The sequence below is a fragment of the Phyllostomus hastatus genome, unplaced genomic scaffold, assembly GCF_019186645.2.
Source record: "Phyllostomus hastatus isolate PE091 unplaced genomic scaffold, TTU_PhHast_1.1 phas_scaffold_501, whole genome shotgun sequence".
Taxonomy (NCBI): domain Eukaryota; kingdom Metazoa; phylum Chordata; class Mammalia; order Chiroptera; family Phyllostomidae; genus Phyllostomus; species Phyllostomus hastatus.
Genome location: NW_025334033.1, coordinates 8,801,606 through 8,815,840, shown reverse-complemented (window position 1 = coordinate 8,815,840; position 14,235 = coordinate 8,801,606). Strand labels below are relative to the sequence as shown.

At 42.4% G+C, this 14,235-nt stretch overlaps 1 protein-coding gene and 1 pseudogene across 1 annotated transcript; both read left to right on the top strand.

The window, feature by feature from the left end:
* Positions 1-702: 702 nt before the first annotated feature.
* Positions 703-10,783, top strand: CCDC32 (coiled-coil domain containing 32). Its single transcript, XM_045823941.1, has 4 exons — positions 703-880; positions 2,276-2,531; positions 6,617-6,773; positions 9,803-10,783. The coding sequence occupies exons 2-4, from the start codon at positions 2,288-2,290 to the stop codon at positions 9,939-9,941; spliced, it is 540 nt and encodes a 179-aa protein (XP_045679897.1). The 5' UTR covers positions 703-880; positions 2,276-2,287; the 3' UTR covers positions 9,942-10,783.
* Positions 4,055-4,796, top strand: LOC123808953 (annotated as a pseudogene).
* Positions 10,784-14,235: the final 3,452 nt, after the last annotated feature.

Sequence of the window (14,235 nt, the reverse complement as noted above, 5' to 3'; positions counted from 1 at the left end):
CTGGAGCTTGGCGACTATTGATTACATGAATGAAGGAAAGCTTCATAACTTAAATGGGACATAGGTGTCCTATAAGAGAAGTCTCCTCCTTCCCCATCCGAACCGCAGAAGGGCTCTGACTTGGGTAGCAAAGGACTGACATTTTCAGAGACAAACACTGGCCTGGAGAATTGTTGAGGAGGTGAACTTGCTCAAGGGAGCGAGCCAAGTCAGAAGCCTTGAAAACTGGATCTCCTTGTCTGAGCAGGAAATCGGTGGACGGCCCTGTCCCCGCGTCTGAAATCAGTAGAAATAAGCGAAATGGGCCCTAGCACAGTAGTTCAGTTGATTAGAGCAGCCTACTAAACTGCCAAGGGTGAGGACTGGGTCTCCAGTCAGGGCACTTACAAGAAGCAACCAGTGAATGCATGAATAAGTGGATGGACAAGTCTATATTTCTCTCTCTCTCTATCCCTTCCTCTTTCTCTCTAAAAGTCAGTAAATAAAATTAAAAAATATGTAAGTCCAATCAACCTAGCTCCAGGGGAAAGTAGAGGCCCAGGGCGCTAGACTCCACCGTTTCCCGGCAACAACAGGCCCGCCCACCCATTCTTTGCACTCAGCTCCTCACTTCCTCATCCACCGGACCTATGGAGGCACAGCACATCGCCAGCTCTGCTGGTGGTTGGAGGACTTCCAGGATCCGACACTCGGAAGCTCCACCCACCTACGGCTGAAAGAGCTGAGCTGAGGGTTTGCGGGCAGCTTCGCAGGCTGTTGCGGTAGGTAAGGAGGGGCGGGACCCCCAGCGTCTTGTATCCTCGGCTCGGGAACCATCCTGGAATACCACAGAAAGACCTCGGACTCTGATTTATCCTGCCCAGCCAGTCCTTCAGACCAGGTGATTGAGGCTCCGGTTCTGGACACCGGAGTTCCCTGCGTTGTAGACTTCCTGGGGGTAGTGGGTACCGGGGCTCCGGTGTGAGCAAATTTTTGGTTTGGGTGCGTTTAAACAATTTTGGGATGGGGTGGGGTTCTTTATGGTCCCTGGCATTAGTTCTTTCAGGGCCGCCGTGACATATCTGTCCGTTTTACTTCCGGGCCCTTGTGTTGGTTTGGGCTTTCCAGGAATTATATAAACCTTTCTGCAGGCAGCCTTCCTAATCTCAAAGGCCCACCCCCGAGAGAAGGTGTCAACCCATCCTGTAAGACTAGATAGTTATGAAAGCTCCCAGGCGCTGTGCGTAGCCCTTACTATATACCTTTTGGGGGGGCTACTTTCAGTATATTCCCAATCAGGAAGAACGGTATTGGGTAAAAACATGGATTTTGGAGTGTCACAGGTCTCCAAATCAAGGATTCCAATCAAGGATTCACAACATAGCAATAATATACCTACCGCTGACAAGTTACCCTTCTGATCCTCAGATCCTACAGATTCTTCACCTGCAAAGTGATCAAAATGTCTGTCTTTCAGTGTCTCTGACTATTAAAATAAGAACACGGGCACACAGGCCAGCTTCTACATGTAATGAGCACAGGGGCCTTTGCATATGACAGTGCTCTCTGAGAGACACTTTTCACCAAGCAGCATTTTTATTATCCTTATGTATATGGAACTGGGCAAGACCTTTAGTCTGTGCCCTGTTGAAAACAGAATTTAATTGGCTGAGAACAGAGTGGTTGCATTTGGGAGGTTTTTGGAGAAAAGTGCAGGATGATTGTCTTCATTGGAAATGTCATAGAAAGGTACACACATGTATGTGTATTTTAAAACATACAAACAAAATTTACCATTTTAACAATTTTTAGATGTATAATTAAGTGGCATTCACATTGTCATGCAACCATCACTGCAGTCCATCTCTAGAACTTCCCAAACTGAAACTCTGTAGCCATTAAACAGTAACCACCCCCCACCCCCATTCCGCTGTTCCCACAGCCCCTGGCAACCACTGTCCAATTTTCTGTCTCTATGAGTTTGACTGCACTAGTCACCTCACATGAGTGGAATCATTCAATATTTGTCCTTTTGTATCTGGCGTATAGAAATTCCATTTTAAAGACAAACTTCCTTATGAAAACAATTCAAATGCAGAGCCAGAAGAGGAACCCAATTACCTTTTTGTCATCTTTTTATCTGTAACACAGAAACCTAATAGAAGACATTTTAAATTTTGTTAAGAGAAACTTCTTAAAAGCATATCACCTTCAATGGGTAAACATATCTGAATACTACATACTCAGACTGTATCCTTAAAGCCTGTCCTTGCTCACTTGAGCTTCTGTTTTTCAGCTCAAATCCCAAATGAAAATGTTTGAGAGCATTGACTCTACAGCCACTAAATCTGGCCCAGATCTTTGGGCTGAAATCTGTTCCTGCCTGCCAAATCCTGACCAAGAGGATGATGCCAAAAATGCCTTCTCAGACTCCTTTATGGATTCTTACCCCACAGGCACAGGCCAGAGGGAGGCCTCAAACTTTTCTACCCAGCCATCCACAAAGCCCTGGGCTCCCTTGCAAGATTCAGAAGTGTATTTAGCATCTCTAGGTAAGTTAGATGGCTTTTTTTTTTCAGTCATAAACTGATGACTTTAAGGATGCTTGTTGAATTTCTTTTACATCAAACCTGGATTTCTGTTCTTAAAAAAAAAAAGTTTTGTTGTTTTTTTTTTGCCCTGGCTGTTGTGGCTCAGTGGATTGAGTGCTGGCCTGCAAACCAAAGGGTCACCGGTTGGAGACCCAGTCTCTGGCACATGCCTGCAGGCATGTGCCCCCAGTAGGGGGCACAGAAGAAGCAACCACATACTGATGTTTCTTTCCCTCTCTCTCTGACCCATCCCCTCTGTCTAAAAATAAATAAATAAAATCTTTTATTTATTTATTTATTTTTAGAGAGGGAAGGGAGGGAAATAGAGAGAGAGAGAAACATCAATGTGCGGTTGCTGGGGGTTATGGCCTGCAACCCAAGCATGTACCCTGGCTGGGAATCGAACCTGGGACACTTTGGTTCCCAGCCCGCGCTCAATCCACTGAGCCACGCCAGCCAGGGCTAATAAAATCTTTTTAAAAAATGTTTTATTGTCCTCGCCACATGTATCTGTCAGGTATAAGTCTAGGGGTGTTTCAGGTTGGTTGTGGGAAGGACCCCCTTTTCCTTGTACATCCCTTAACACAGTCTTTATCATTTCTTGTCTCTCTTTTATCTAAATTCTGCTTTATTTCTTGGCATTCTGTAGACCCTCTGCCTACTAATGGGGGATCATATATTCAAATAACTCTAAAGTATCAAACCTTTTGCCATCCTGAAAGAAAAGGTTATGGCCCCAGAGCTACATGTAGGTTTCTGGTGCTATAGTTTGAAAAACGTATATTAAATAGATTGATGGTTGGAATGGGAGCATGTTGACATAAAATGTATTTTGCATCTTGTTAGCCATTTTATGTTTTATTATTTCCTGAACACATTTTCACTGTCCTGTCCTGTAGCCTTAAGTGTAAGAAACTAACACAGGAAAACACAGGAGAGAGATTGAGATCGTCCCTTACCAGGGGAAAGAGAAACAGCAGTCAAAGGCAGCGATTGCCGTGCTTTAAAATTGTGGTACATGTTTATTATTAAACACTCATGAGACCCATCTATGTTTTACAAAACCAAACTTGGGAATAATTATTTGAGGAAGGAAAGGCAATTCAGGAAGAAGAAGCTTTTGAGGAGGGAAGTATCAGAATAGAGTTTATATGATTGCTAAGAAATATCTTGGAAAAACAAAAGGAATTTTGTTAATGGTGCATTTGGAGGAAAAAGATATGAGAAACACATAGGGGGAATGGTGGATAATGAGATAGATGAGGGTGTAATGTGAGATTTGCCAGGAAGCCACCAAAGATACTCTAGTAATATTTGTAGCCATGGCCGAGCAGGTTGACGGTTCTGCTTTGTGATAGTCAGAACATCTGTTTGATGATGATAAGAAGAAGAAGCAACATTCTGAGAAAGCTGAAGAATCAGGTCCTTTGGTGTGCTGGTACTCTGCACCCAGGGGTTATAGGAAACTTTCATGGGTCAGAGACATGGGAGCCGTTAGGATGGGAAAGCTGACAACTGTGCCCACAGGTCTGATGTTTGTGCCTATTAGTGTGCGTACAGCCACAAAAGAGGAATCCAAAAAGCTAGTGAAACTAGAGCAGTTCCCCTGGTATACTGCACCCCCCTTCCAGGCTAAATTATGTTGAAGAGCAGCCTGGTAACTTAGAAATGGGCTTTGTCTCCATCCACACTACACCTGGTCGTTATATTGGTTGGCTGGTGCATATGTTTATCTGAAGAACCCACCATGAGATTTTCTTCCAAAAATTGGAGTGATTACAGTTTCAGGATTGGTAGGCTTGGTTTCAGCACGAAAACATTCTAGATTTAAGAAAATTGGTTCTCCACTGGGACTGGCCACTTTCGGTATTTGTTACCCAATTCAGTGCATAATAAATTTGCAAAGGTAACTGGAAAAAGGCATATGCTACAAGCCAGCAAATTTATGAAGCAGTTGAATTATGATGGACAAAAAACAATAGAAAAAAAGTACTTCCTGAACCTAAAGAAATAACTAAGCTGGGACGCTCTGCTGAAATAGAAATAGCTGCAAAAACAACTCACGACCTGAAACAGTCAGTGGCTTTGCCAACAAAACTCAGCTCTGAAGTGCAGACCAAATTGGAATCCACCTCAGGTGCTACACAGTTTATGCCCGACCCCCAGCTCATGGATCATGGGTAGTCCCATCCCGAAGGTGTAGATATGTACAGCACTAGAAGCTGAAACAGTCTATGTAGAGAACACTGGATGTGTGAAGTTCCAAATAATGAAAAAATCATGCAATTGGTAACTTTGACATATAGAGTATAACTTAGTGCAAGCTTACCCTTTACATCTTCTAATGTATAGTTTAACCAATCACATAAGTGATTAAAACTCACACAGCAAATACAATGCAAACAATATTAAAGGATTGGTGACGAGGCAAGAAGTAGTAGTGTTAGAATGCATTCGATGGCTTTGAAGGGTGTTTATTAAAAAACAAAAAATAGATTAAATATATGAACACTTATGAGACTAAAATCTGAAAAAAAACCCACATGTATGTATGTATGTATGTATATATATAAATACTACCTCCCCCCTTTTTTATTTCCTAGAGCTAAAATAAAATATGCATATTTTATTACCAAAAAAAGAAAAACTTTCATGGATTTGGTGATGATTTTGATTGGTTTGGAAAGTCAAAACTCCCCTGATATTTTCTAAAGTCAGTTAAGACAATAATTAAAATATCCTTCTCTGAGGAAAGTGAGAACCATTCCTGGCTCCTACGGCAGAGTCTGGGAGACAGCAGCAGGCAGGTCTGGAGTAGGTAATGGTGCCAGTCTCTGCCTGCCCAGCTGAGATCACTGAGCACACTCAGCGAGGGGAAGAGCTTTTCCAATGCAGAAGAGTGCCCTCCACCTTGACAGCCAAGGCCAGACAATATAAAGATTGTTTTTATTGCCAAATAAACTATATCAAAGAGAATTCACTAAGATAACAACTAAAAACGTAGCCAGTTAAACATGAGAGAGGCATAATCCTTTTCATATTCTCAAGGAGAAAAAAATTCCTCAAATATTTAACATTTGTCAAATGCAGGTGTTTTATGTGGGTGAACTCTTGGTGGTAACTTCAGCTGCAAAAGGTATTTCTTGTTTTGATCAGTGGCCACTAGCGGATGTGGCTTGTTTAGAAATGACAACAGGATTGCAACTCAGAGAGTTTCTATTGGTTCTAGGCTTGATGTCTACTCGCCCACCGCCCACAAAGCTCTCATTTACCCATCTATTACAGGTGAAGGCAGAAGGTACATGGTGATACCCTTCCTTGTATTCTTCAAAAGGGTGTATCTGTTCAACAATTATACTTAAAATGCAAATAAGAGTAATTAAACATCTATCATCAGGAAGCCATATGGATCAAGCTCAAAGGGATTACAAGATGTTTGTTTTTATGAGGCTCCCACAAGTTGAGCAACTTTAAAAAGGGGATTCCCTCTCTTTAACCAGGAATTTAATCACACATAGAAATCTTAAAAGTCTCTTATTATTGAGTTCTTTTCAAGTCAATTTTAGTGTCTAACGAACCATTGGATCTCTCATCATTTTCTCTAATTCTCATGAGGTTTCAAAACCACTTCATGTCATTGTAGCGAAAAGAAAAACCACTTACTCCTCAGAGAGACATTTTCAAGGAGTTGAAGAAAGATGATAGTATACACATGTCAAGCCAGGGAAAACAAGCATTCCTTAGAGAGATACCTGCTGGGCTTCTGTGATTTCAAAGAAAACACACCATCAATTTATTTATGAGAACGTATGGCATTTCTCTTTTATGGGGTTAAACTTTTATTTGATACAATGCAGAGTGAAGACATTGTACTGGAAAAAGAAAAATGTACATTTTCCTTGATCTGTCATCCTTAAAGAATGAGCTCTTTTGTAGGGAGTGTGGATGTATTCAGCGAGAGAATTTTTAAGTTGGCATTCGCATTTTAAATTTAGTTTTATTTCATATTCAGTTTCCTTGTTAAGCTCCATTTCTTCCTTCATTAGAGAAGAAACTGAGAAGAATCAAAGGTTCGAACCAGGAAGTGACTTCTAAGGACATGCTTCGAACCCTGGCCCAGGCCAAGAAGGAATGCTGGGATCGGTTCCTCCAGGAGAAGTTAGCATCAGAGTTCTTTGTGGATGGACTTGATTCTGATGAGAGGTAATTCATTCCCGGTCCAGTCCGAGGGAACAGTCTGTTTTACTGTGGGCATTTTTCTCGATGGAATTCAGGGAGAGTGACATCTGACTCTGGTATTAGTTGGTATCAATATCAGCTTTTCTGAGCTCAACTTATCCTTTGTCAATTTGCTCTATTTGTTCTTAGTACAGCAGCAGATTTTTGAGAAAGGGAATTTTGCCAAAAAGCAAATACTCCATCTACATCTTGGTTGCAGATTAGATATAGTTGAGAATAAACCACTGTCTTCATTTTTAAAACTATTTATTTTAGATAGAGAGGGAGAGAGAAACATCAATTTGTTGTTCTACTTATTTATGGATTCATTGTTTGATTCTTGTATGTGCCCTGACCAGGGATTGAACCCACAACCTTGGCATATCAAGACTCTCTAACCTACTGAGCTACCTAGGCCAGGGCCAGATTTTTTTTTTTTTAAGATTTTATTTATTATAACCCAGGCATGTGCCCTGACTAGGAATCAAACCAGTTACCCTTTGGTTCACAGGCCAGTGTTTAATACACTGAGCCACGCCAGCCAGGGCAAGGGCCACATATTTTTAAGTACAAATACATAATACACTTGAGAAAGTACAATAGTATTCAATCAGCAACTGGAACTGTCTTTTTGCTCTGAATCTCCCTTGCCACACAGAGTTTCTGTCATATTGTAGCCACTCACATTTGTGTAGACTGAATGAATTTCTTAAGCATCTACCAACTGAAGGCACTGTGCTTGGTGTCATGGGACTGGGGTAGAGAGGACATGTAAGGAAGATTAATACCCTCTTGTTTTGTCCTTGGAACTAGTTGGGGAGAGATGACAAATACACATGAAGACTAACAATAGGAGGCAGCATAAGAGAAGAGCCAGATGAGTAGAAGTGACAGAACATGCTGTGGGAGGTGAGGGACTGTTGATCTCCCTGTAGGCTGTGGTGTTTGCGCCAGGGAAAGGGGCAGGACCTGAATAGTACCTGCAGGTGGGCAAGGTGCAGAAAGGAAAGAGGGCTTTCTGCCACAAAGCAAGGTAGTGTTTGGCACTGGGAAATGGCTCTGCCACTTACTGGTTCTGTTTTCTTGGGTAAGTAGACTGTATGTGCCTCAATTTCCTCCTCTGTAAAGCGGCAGAAACCTCGTAAGGTTATTGTGAGGGTTTAACGAATTACTATGTGTAAAGTGCTTAGGACAGTGCCTGCACATGGAAAGTACTATAAAAATGTTAGCTATTATTAATATGATTCTTCCTAACAGAATTTGAATGTTCAGTAACAAATTATTCAAAATAAAGAACAGTGAGGGGAGTAAAAACCTGGATTTTAACAAAAGGTCTTCGGGGAATATGACTTAACCTAAGTTTACAACATATCATCAACATTGATTTTGAGAGTCCCATAGTGTCAGGCGAAGATACTGCTGCTGAAATTGTGGACAATGTGCAAATAAAACTTCAGTTATATTTTACTTTTTGTAATTTGCAATGTACTTTCACTTACATTATCTTAAATACTTAATCAGCATTTTCCAAGACCTTTCGGAAATCAGTAGGGCATCTAAGGTCAGGGGAGCTACCCTCTTATGGTTCAGAAAATAATACAAAATTTGCTCTTTTCTGTATTTAAAAGCTCAACCCAATTGAGCTTTAAACTGTCCCAAACACGAAACACATAAAGATGTACAGACTCTTGACTCACTAATAATTTGGTATTGTATTCTCTTTCCCCTTGAATATTTCCCTCTTTTCCAGTCTTAAGATGAAAAGATAAAACTTTCTTCTGCCTCATTCTCAGCTAGGAATTCTTCTTCTCTGAAATCAGATCAGCACCAAGGCTCATTAACATTTCTGCGTGTTTATTAATACCTAAAATAATGTGGTTTTCCCTTCTGTATAGAACTCATTGAAATAATTCTATGAAAAGTGTGGTAGATGAAGATTAAATGCCTGTGTAGCATCTGAGTCCCCGAGCTGTGGGCACCTGTTCTCCAAGCTGTGGGCACCTGCTCCCCAAGCCTGCATCTGTGGGGACACTTCTAGTGTTGTGCAGAGCAAGTACCAGCAAACAGTAGATATGTATTTGTTTTCAAACTTCAAAACTTATGTCTTAGAAAGAGGCCATTTTGTAGGGGAATTGTGTGCTTTTCCCCTATGCGACGGCCAGTTAGGTGACCCTCTCATCGTGGTCTGCTTTTGGCAAGGGAGTGATGGGCTGAGAAATTCCACTGAGCACAACATAATTCCCCCACAGCCTGAGCCCCCCATACACTGACAGGTGTCTTAAATCTGCTGGATATGGCTTAAGACTATGTGCTATTGAGGAACATAGAATGAAATTAACATTATTTCTGGTCATTTATAACTTACCATAGATGTCTAATAGCTTCCCAGTGAGGATCCTGTGTACTTACAGAAAGTGGGAGGAGAACACTTCTCCCCTTCCCACAAATCCAAACAAAAAAAGGGCCTTCTGGCGGAGTGGCCCTTCTTTTCTTAGGGAGCATTAACGCCCAGATGTTTCCATCTTGGGGAGGTTCTGTAGGGTAACTAAACAAACAGAACTGCGGCCAGGGCAGCTAAGCGTAATTGTCTCAGACTGCCTCAGGTATGAGATTTCAAGATGCTCAGGTTTCTGCCTCACTAATAATTTGGTATTTATTTGAATGTTTCCTCCCCTTGACAATTTCTCTCCTCTCCAGTTTTGAGGGGAAAAAAGTCGGGACTGAGGCATAAGCTCTTTAGCTGCTTTCATCAAGCCTTCAGAGCCTCTGCCTTTGAAGGGGGCCTGATGCTGCTGATAGCTGAAATGCCCACCAGGGGGTATATTATGCCTGGGAGCTGCCAGGATGCACAGCTGTCAGAGGAGTATCGCTGTTCCCCTGCCATTAGCAGGGAAAAACAGTTGTAGGAAGAAATTGGTTGTGGGTGGGAAGGCAGTGCTTGAGTAACAGATAATCATTAAGTAATTAATCATCGAGGTCTGATGCAGTCACCCTTTTCTCTTGCTCTTTCCTAGCACCTTGGAACATTTCAAGAGGTGGCTACAGCCGGATAAAGTAGCCATCAGTACAGAGGAGGTCCAGTATCTGATTCCTCCGGAGTCACAGGTTGAAAAGCCAATGGCTGAGGACAAGCCAGCGTCAGAGGAGCAATAAATTACACACACTTACACACACATGTGCTTGTGCTGAGCAGCTGTGTTGAGTCCAGAGGGAACAGTGGTGAGCTCAGCAGCAGCCAGGAGGAAACTTGGGAGGGAGAAAACCCAACCTTCCACTCAACAAAGCAAACAGCTGTGGGCCCCTGAGGACTTGCTTGGGGCTGGCAGGTGTGACTGTCTTTTATGAAGTGACTGGCCCAGTGCGACCTGGATCAAAATACTGCTTTCCTGTAAGTCTCACAGCTTGCTTGAGCTCTGGTGCTTCAGGTGAGAAGTCTGCTGAGAATCTAGTGAAGGACCCAGGTAGAAGCATATTTGGAGAAACTGATGCCCTTGTGTATCATGTATAAGTTAAGTGAGCCATATTTCTCTTTGCCTCTTCTGGATTTTCGTGCCTGTGTCCCAGGTATTCTTGGGGTAACTCGTCTGAAATGAGTGGGGCCAAGGAAAGTGAAGTCTGCCTCCTTAAATCCAAGCCCCATTCAGGGATTCTCTAACAAGTCCATAATAAATATGGGGACTTTAGGAAAAGAGCCTGGGCTTTTCCTTTGTCTGATTTGTTCCTTGTGGGGAAAATGGAAAAAAGAATTATGAAAAGGCAGGTGTGTGATTTTTTAAAAATTTCATATGGGTTTTTTTCCCTTACTTCCTCCTGCACTTAAAAAGGGCTAAGTTCCAAATTAGATTTGCAAGTACAGTTTTGGTATTTGATGCCACTGCTTAAATAGTTCTCTGCTTGCTACTTGTAGCAGCTTTTTTGGCTGAGCCTATGCTTCCCTCCTTGTTTATGGTGTTGTTGTTTAGTTTGTTGTCCACATAAAATTTTTCTCATCAGAACAGCTGTATGAGTGATGCAGTTGACCTGATTCCTCCCAGGGAAATGCTCCCAGGCAGTGGGGAGGTAACAACAAATGCATGCCAACGCTGGAGAGCTGGAAACTTCTGTCGGCCTTGTTTTTAACATGTGCCCTCTGACAAGCCGAACCTTGGTGCTCTGAGGGTGCACGTCTGAGGCCATGGTTCCACGGAGCTTCTTCCTGGGCAATACATCAAAACATCATCTGTACACTGCATTGTGTGCCCATCGCCCAAAGCAAACTCTCTTTCTGTCCCCATTTATCCTCCCTTTGCCCACCTCCACCTACTCCCGACCCCCCTTCCCTCTGGCCATCACCACACTATTGTCTGTGTCCACGGGTTATATATATATATGTATATGAGTCATATGCTCTTCAGCTAATTCCTTTACCTTCTTTCATCCAGCCCCCTGACTCCCCTACACTCTGACAGCTGTCAGTCTGTTCTATGTATCCATGCCTCTGTTTCTACTTTGTCAGTTTATGTTGTTCATTAGATCCCACATGTAAGTGAGAGCATGTGGTATTTGTCTTTCTGTGACTGACTGATTTCACTTAGCATAATAATCTCTAGGTCCATCCATGCTGTTACAAAAGGTAAGATTTCCTTCTTTTTATGGCTAAGTAGTATTCCATTGTGTAAATGTACCACATCTTTTTTATTCACTCATCTACTGATGGGCATTTAGGCTGCTTCCAAATCTTGGCTATTGTAAATAATGCTGCAATGAACATAAAGGTGCATATATTCTTTTAAAAAAATATTTTATTTATTTATTTTTAGAGTTGAGAAGGGAAGGAGAAAGAGAGAGAGAAACATCAGTGTGTGGTTGCCTCTCATGTGGCCCCAACTGGGAACCCAGCCCACAACCCAGGCATGTGCCCTGGCTGGGATCCGAACCTGCGATGCTTTGGTTCGCAGCCCGAGCTCAATCCACTGAGCTACGCCAGCCAGGGGCAGGGGTGCATATATTCTTTCAAAATTAGAGTTTCAGGTTTCTTCAAATACATTCCCAGAGCTGGAATCACTGGGTCAAAAGGCAGTTCCATTTTTCATTTTTTGAGGAAACTTCATACTGTTTTTCACAGTGGCTGTACCAGTCTGCACTCCCACCAACAGTGATAGGGTTCCCTTTTCTCCACATCCTCGCCCGCACTTGTTGTTTGTTGATTTATTGATGATAGCTATTCTGACAGGAGGTGATATCTCATTGTGGATTTAATTTGCATTTTTTGATGATTAGTGACACTGAGCATTTTTCATATGTCTATTTCTCATGTGTATGTCTTCTTCGGAGAAGTGTCTATTCAGGTCCTTTGCCCATTTTTAAATTGTGTTGTTTGTCTTCCTGGTGTTGAATTGTATAAGTTCTTTATAAATTTTGGAAATTAAACCCTTATCAGATGTATCACTGGCAAATGTATTCTCCCATGCTGTGGGTTGCCCTATGCTGTACTTTACATTCCCGTGACTATTCTGTAACAACCAATTTGTACTTTTTAATCCCTTCACCTTTTTCACCCATCACCCCAACACCAGCTCCATCTGGCAACCATCAAAATGTTCTCTGTATCTATGAGTATGTTTCTGTTCTACTTGTTTATTTTGTTTTTTAGATTCAATTGTTTTTAAAATCAATTAATTTACTTATATTTAGAGATGGAAGAAGGGAGGGAACTGAGAGGGTGAGAAAGTAACATTGGTCAGTTGCCTCTCCTACGTGCCTGGCCAGGGACCGAACCTGCAACCCAGGCATATGCCCTGACTGGGCAGTGAACCGGCGACCTTTTACTTTGTGGACTGATGCCCAACCAACTGAGCCACACCAGTCAGGGCTACATTCAATTGTTGATAGAAATGTATTATTGCCATTTTATTGTTCATTTTTTAATATTTTTTCTCTCTGTTGTTCATATTTTTTATCTTCTTAAAGAAGACCCTTCAACATTTCATGTAATACTGGATTGGTGGTGATGAACTCCCTTAGCTTTTTCTTGTCTGGAAACTCTTTATCTGTTCTTAGATTCTAAGTGATAGCTTTGCTGGATAGAGTAATCTTGGTTGTAGGTTCTTACTTTTCATGACTTTGAATATTTCTTGCCAATCCCTTCTGGCTTACAAAGTTTCTGTTGAGAAATCAGCTGAGGGTCTTATGGGAGCTCCTTTGTTGGTAACTAGCTGCTTTTCTCTTGCTTCCTTTAAGATTCTCTCTTTGTCTTTAACCTTTGGCATTTTAATTTTGATGTGTCTTGATGTGGACCTCTTTGGGTTCATCTTGTTTGGGACTCTGTGTGTTTCCTGGACTGTCTATTTCCTTCACCAAGTTAAGGAAGTTTTCTGCTATTTTTTCAAATAGGTTTTTAATTTCTTGCTGTCTCTCTTCTCCTTCTGGCACCTCTATGATATGTGAACATTGGTACATTTGAAGTTGTCCCAGAAAGTTCATTGACCATCCTTATAACCAGTGTTTTGACTCTGCATCTACTAGATTGCTTGTCTTCACTTTATTTAGCTCTTTTTCTGGAGTTTATTCTGTTCTTCTATTTGGGACATGTTTCATTTGTCTCCTCATTTTGTCAGCCTCCCTGTATTTGTTTCTATATATTAGGTAGGGCTGCTACATCTCCTAGGCTTGATAGAGTGGCCTTATTTAGTAGGTGTCATATAGGGTCCAGTGGCACAACCTCCCTGATCACCCAAGCTGGGCACTGGAGGTGCATCCATGTGAGCCATGTACACCCTCCTCTTGTAGCTGAGCCTTGATTGCTGTTGATATGTCAATTGGAGGATCTGGCTGCAAGGACTGGCTGTGATCACCAACCTCCAACCATTGTGGAGGATCAGCTGTGCAGGGGCCGTTCCCACAGAGCAGGACTTACTTCAGCAGGGCTCTACTGAGCAGGGCCCACTAAGTTCACTTCTTGAATGTGTTGCTTGTGGAAGTGATTGACATGGTCTGAAATTGTCTGTTGGGTGCACTGGCTCTCAGGCCTCCCAGGAGGTACAGGCCAAGGTTAGCCGCCACCTGTGTTCTACCCAGGGCCACCCAGCATGAGCTGCAAAGCTACATGCGGATGGCTGCTACTTGTGCTGGGCTTGGAGGTGCCCAGGAGAGGCCAAACTGTGAACCCAGGCTGGCTGCTGTTAGTGCCCAGCCTGGACCCACTTTGTGAATGATATGGGGCTTGCTGAGGTCAGATGCTGCTTGTTTGAAAGATTTTAGGAAAATGTAAAACGTGAATTAAGACGAGCCATTCATATGAAAAAAAAAAAACACTGGAAACAGCTTGTCTGGACCTGAAAGTTGGGTGGGACAGGGCCTCAGGGAATCACCAGGGCAGGGCAAACAGTGTGAGCTAAGTTAATGGAGACTCAGATATGGCACTAACTGCTGGCTCTGAAAAGGAACAGTGGCCTCTGCCAGCACTTCT

Excerpts from the sequence above, each read along its gene's own strand:
- CCDC32 (XM_045823941.1), top strand. The coding sequence starts at position 2,288 with ATGAAAATGTTTGAGAGCATTGACTCTACAGCCACTAAATCTGGCCCA. Across the intron at positions 2,532-6,616 it reads AGTGTATTTAGCATCTCTAG|AGAAGAAACTGAGAAGAATC; the intron begins GTAAGTTAGATG and ends TTCCTTCATTAG. Across the intron at positions 6,774-9,802 it reads GGACTTGATTCTGATGAGAG|CACCTTGGAACATTTCAAGA; the intron begins GTAATTCATTCC and ends GCTCTTTCCTAG.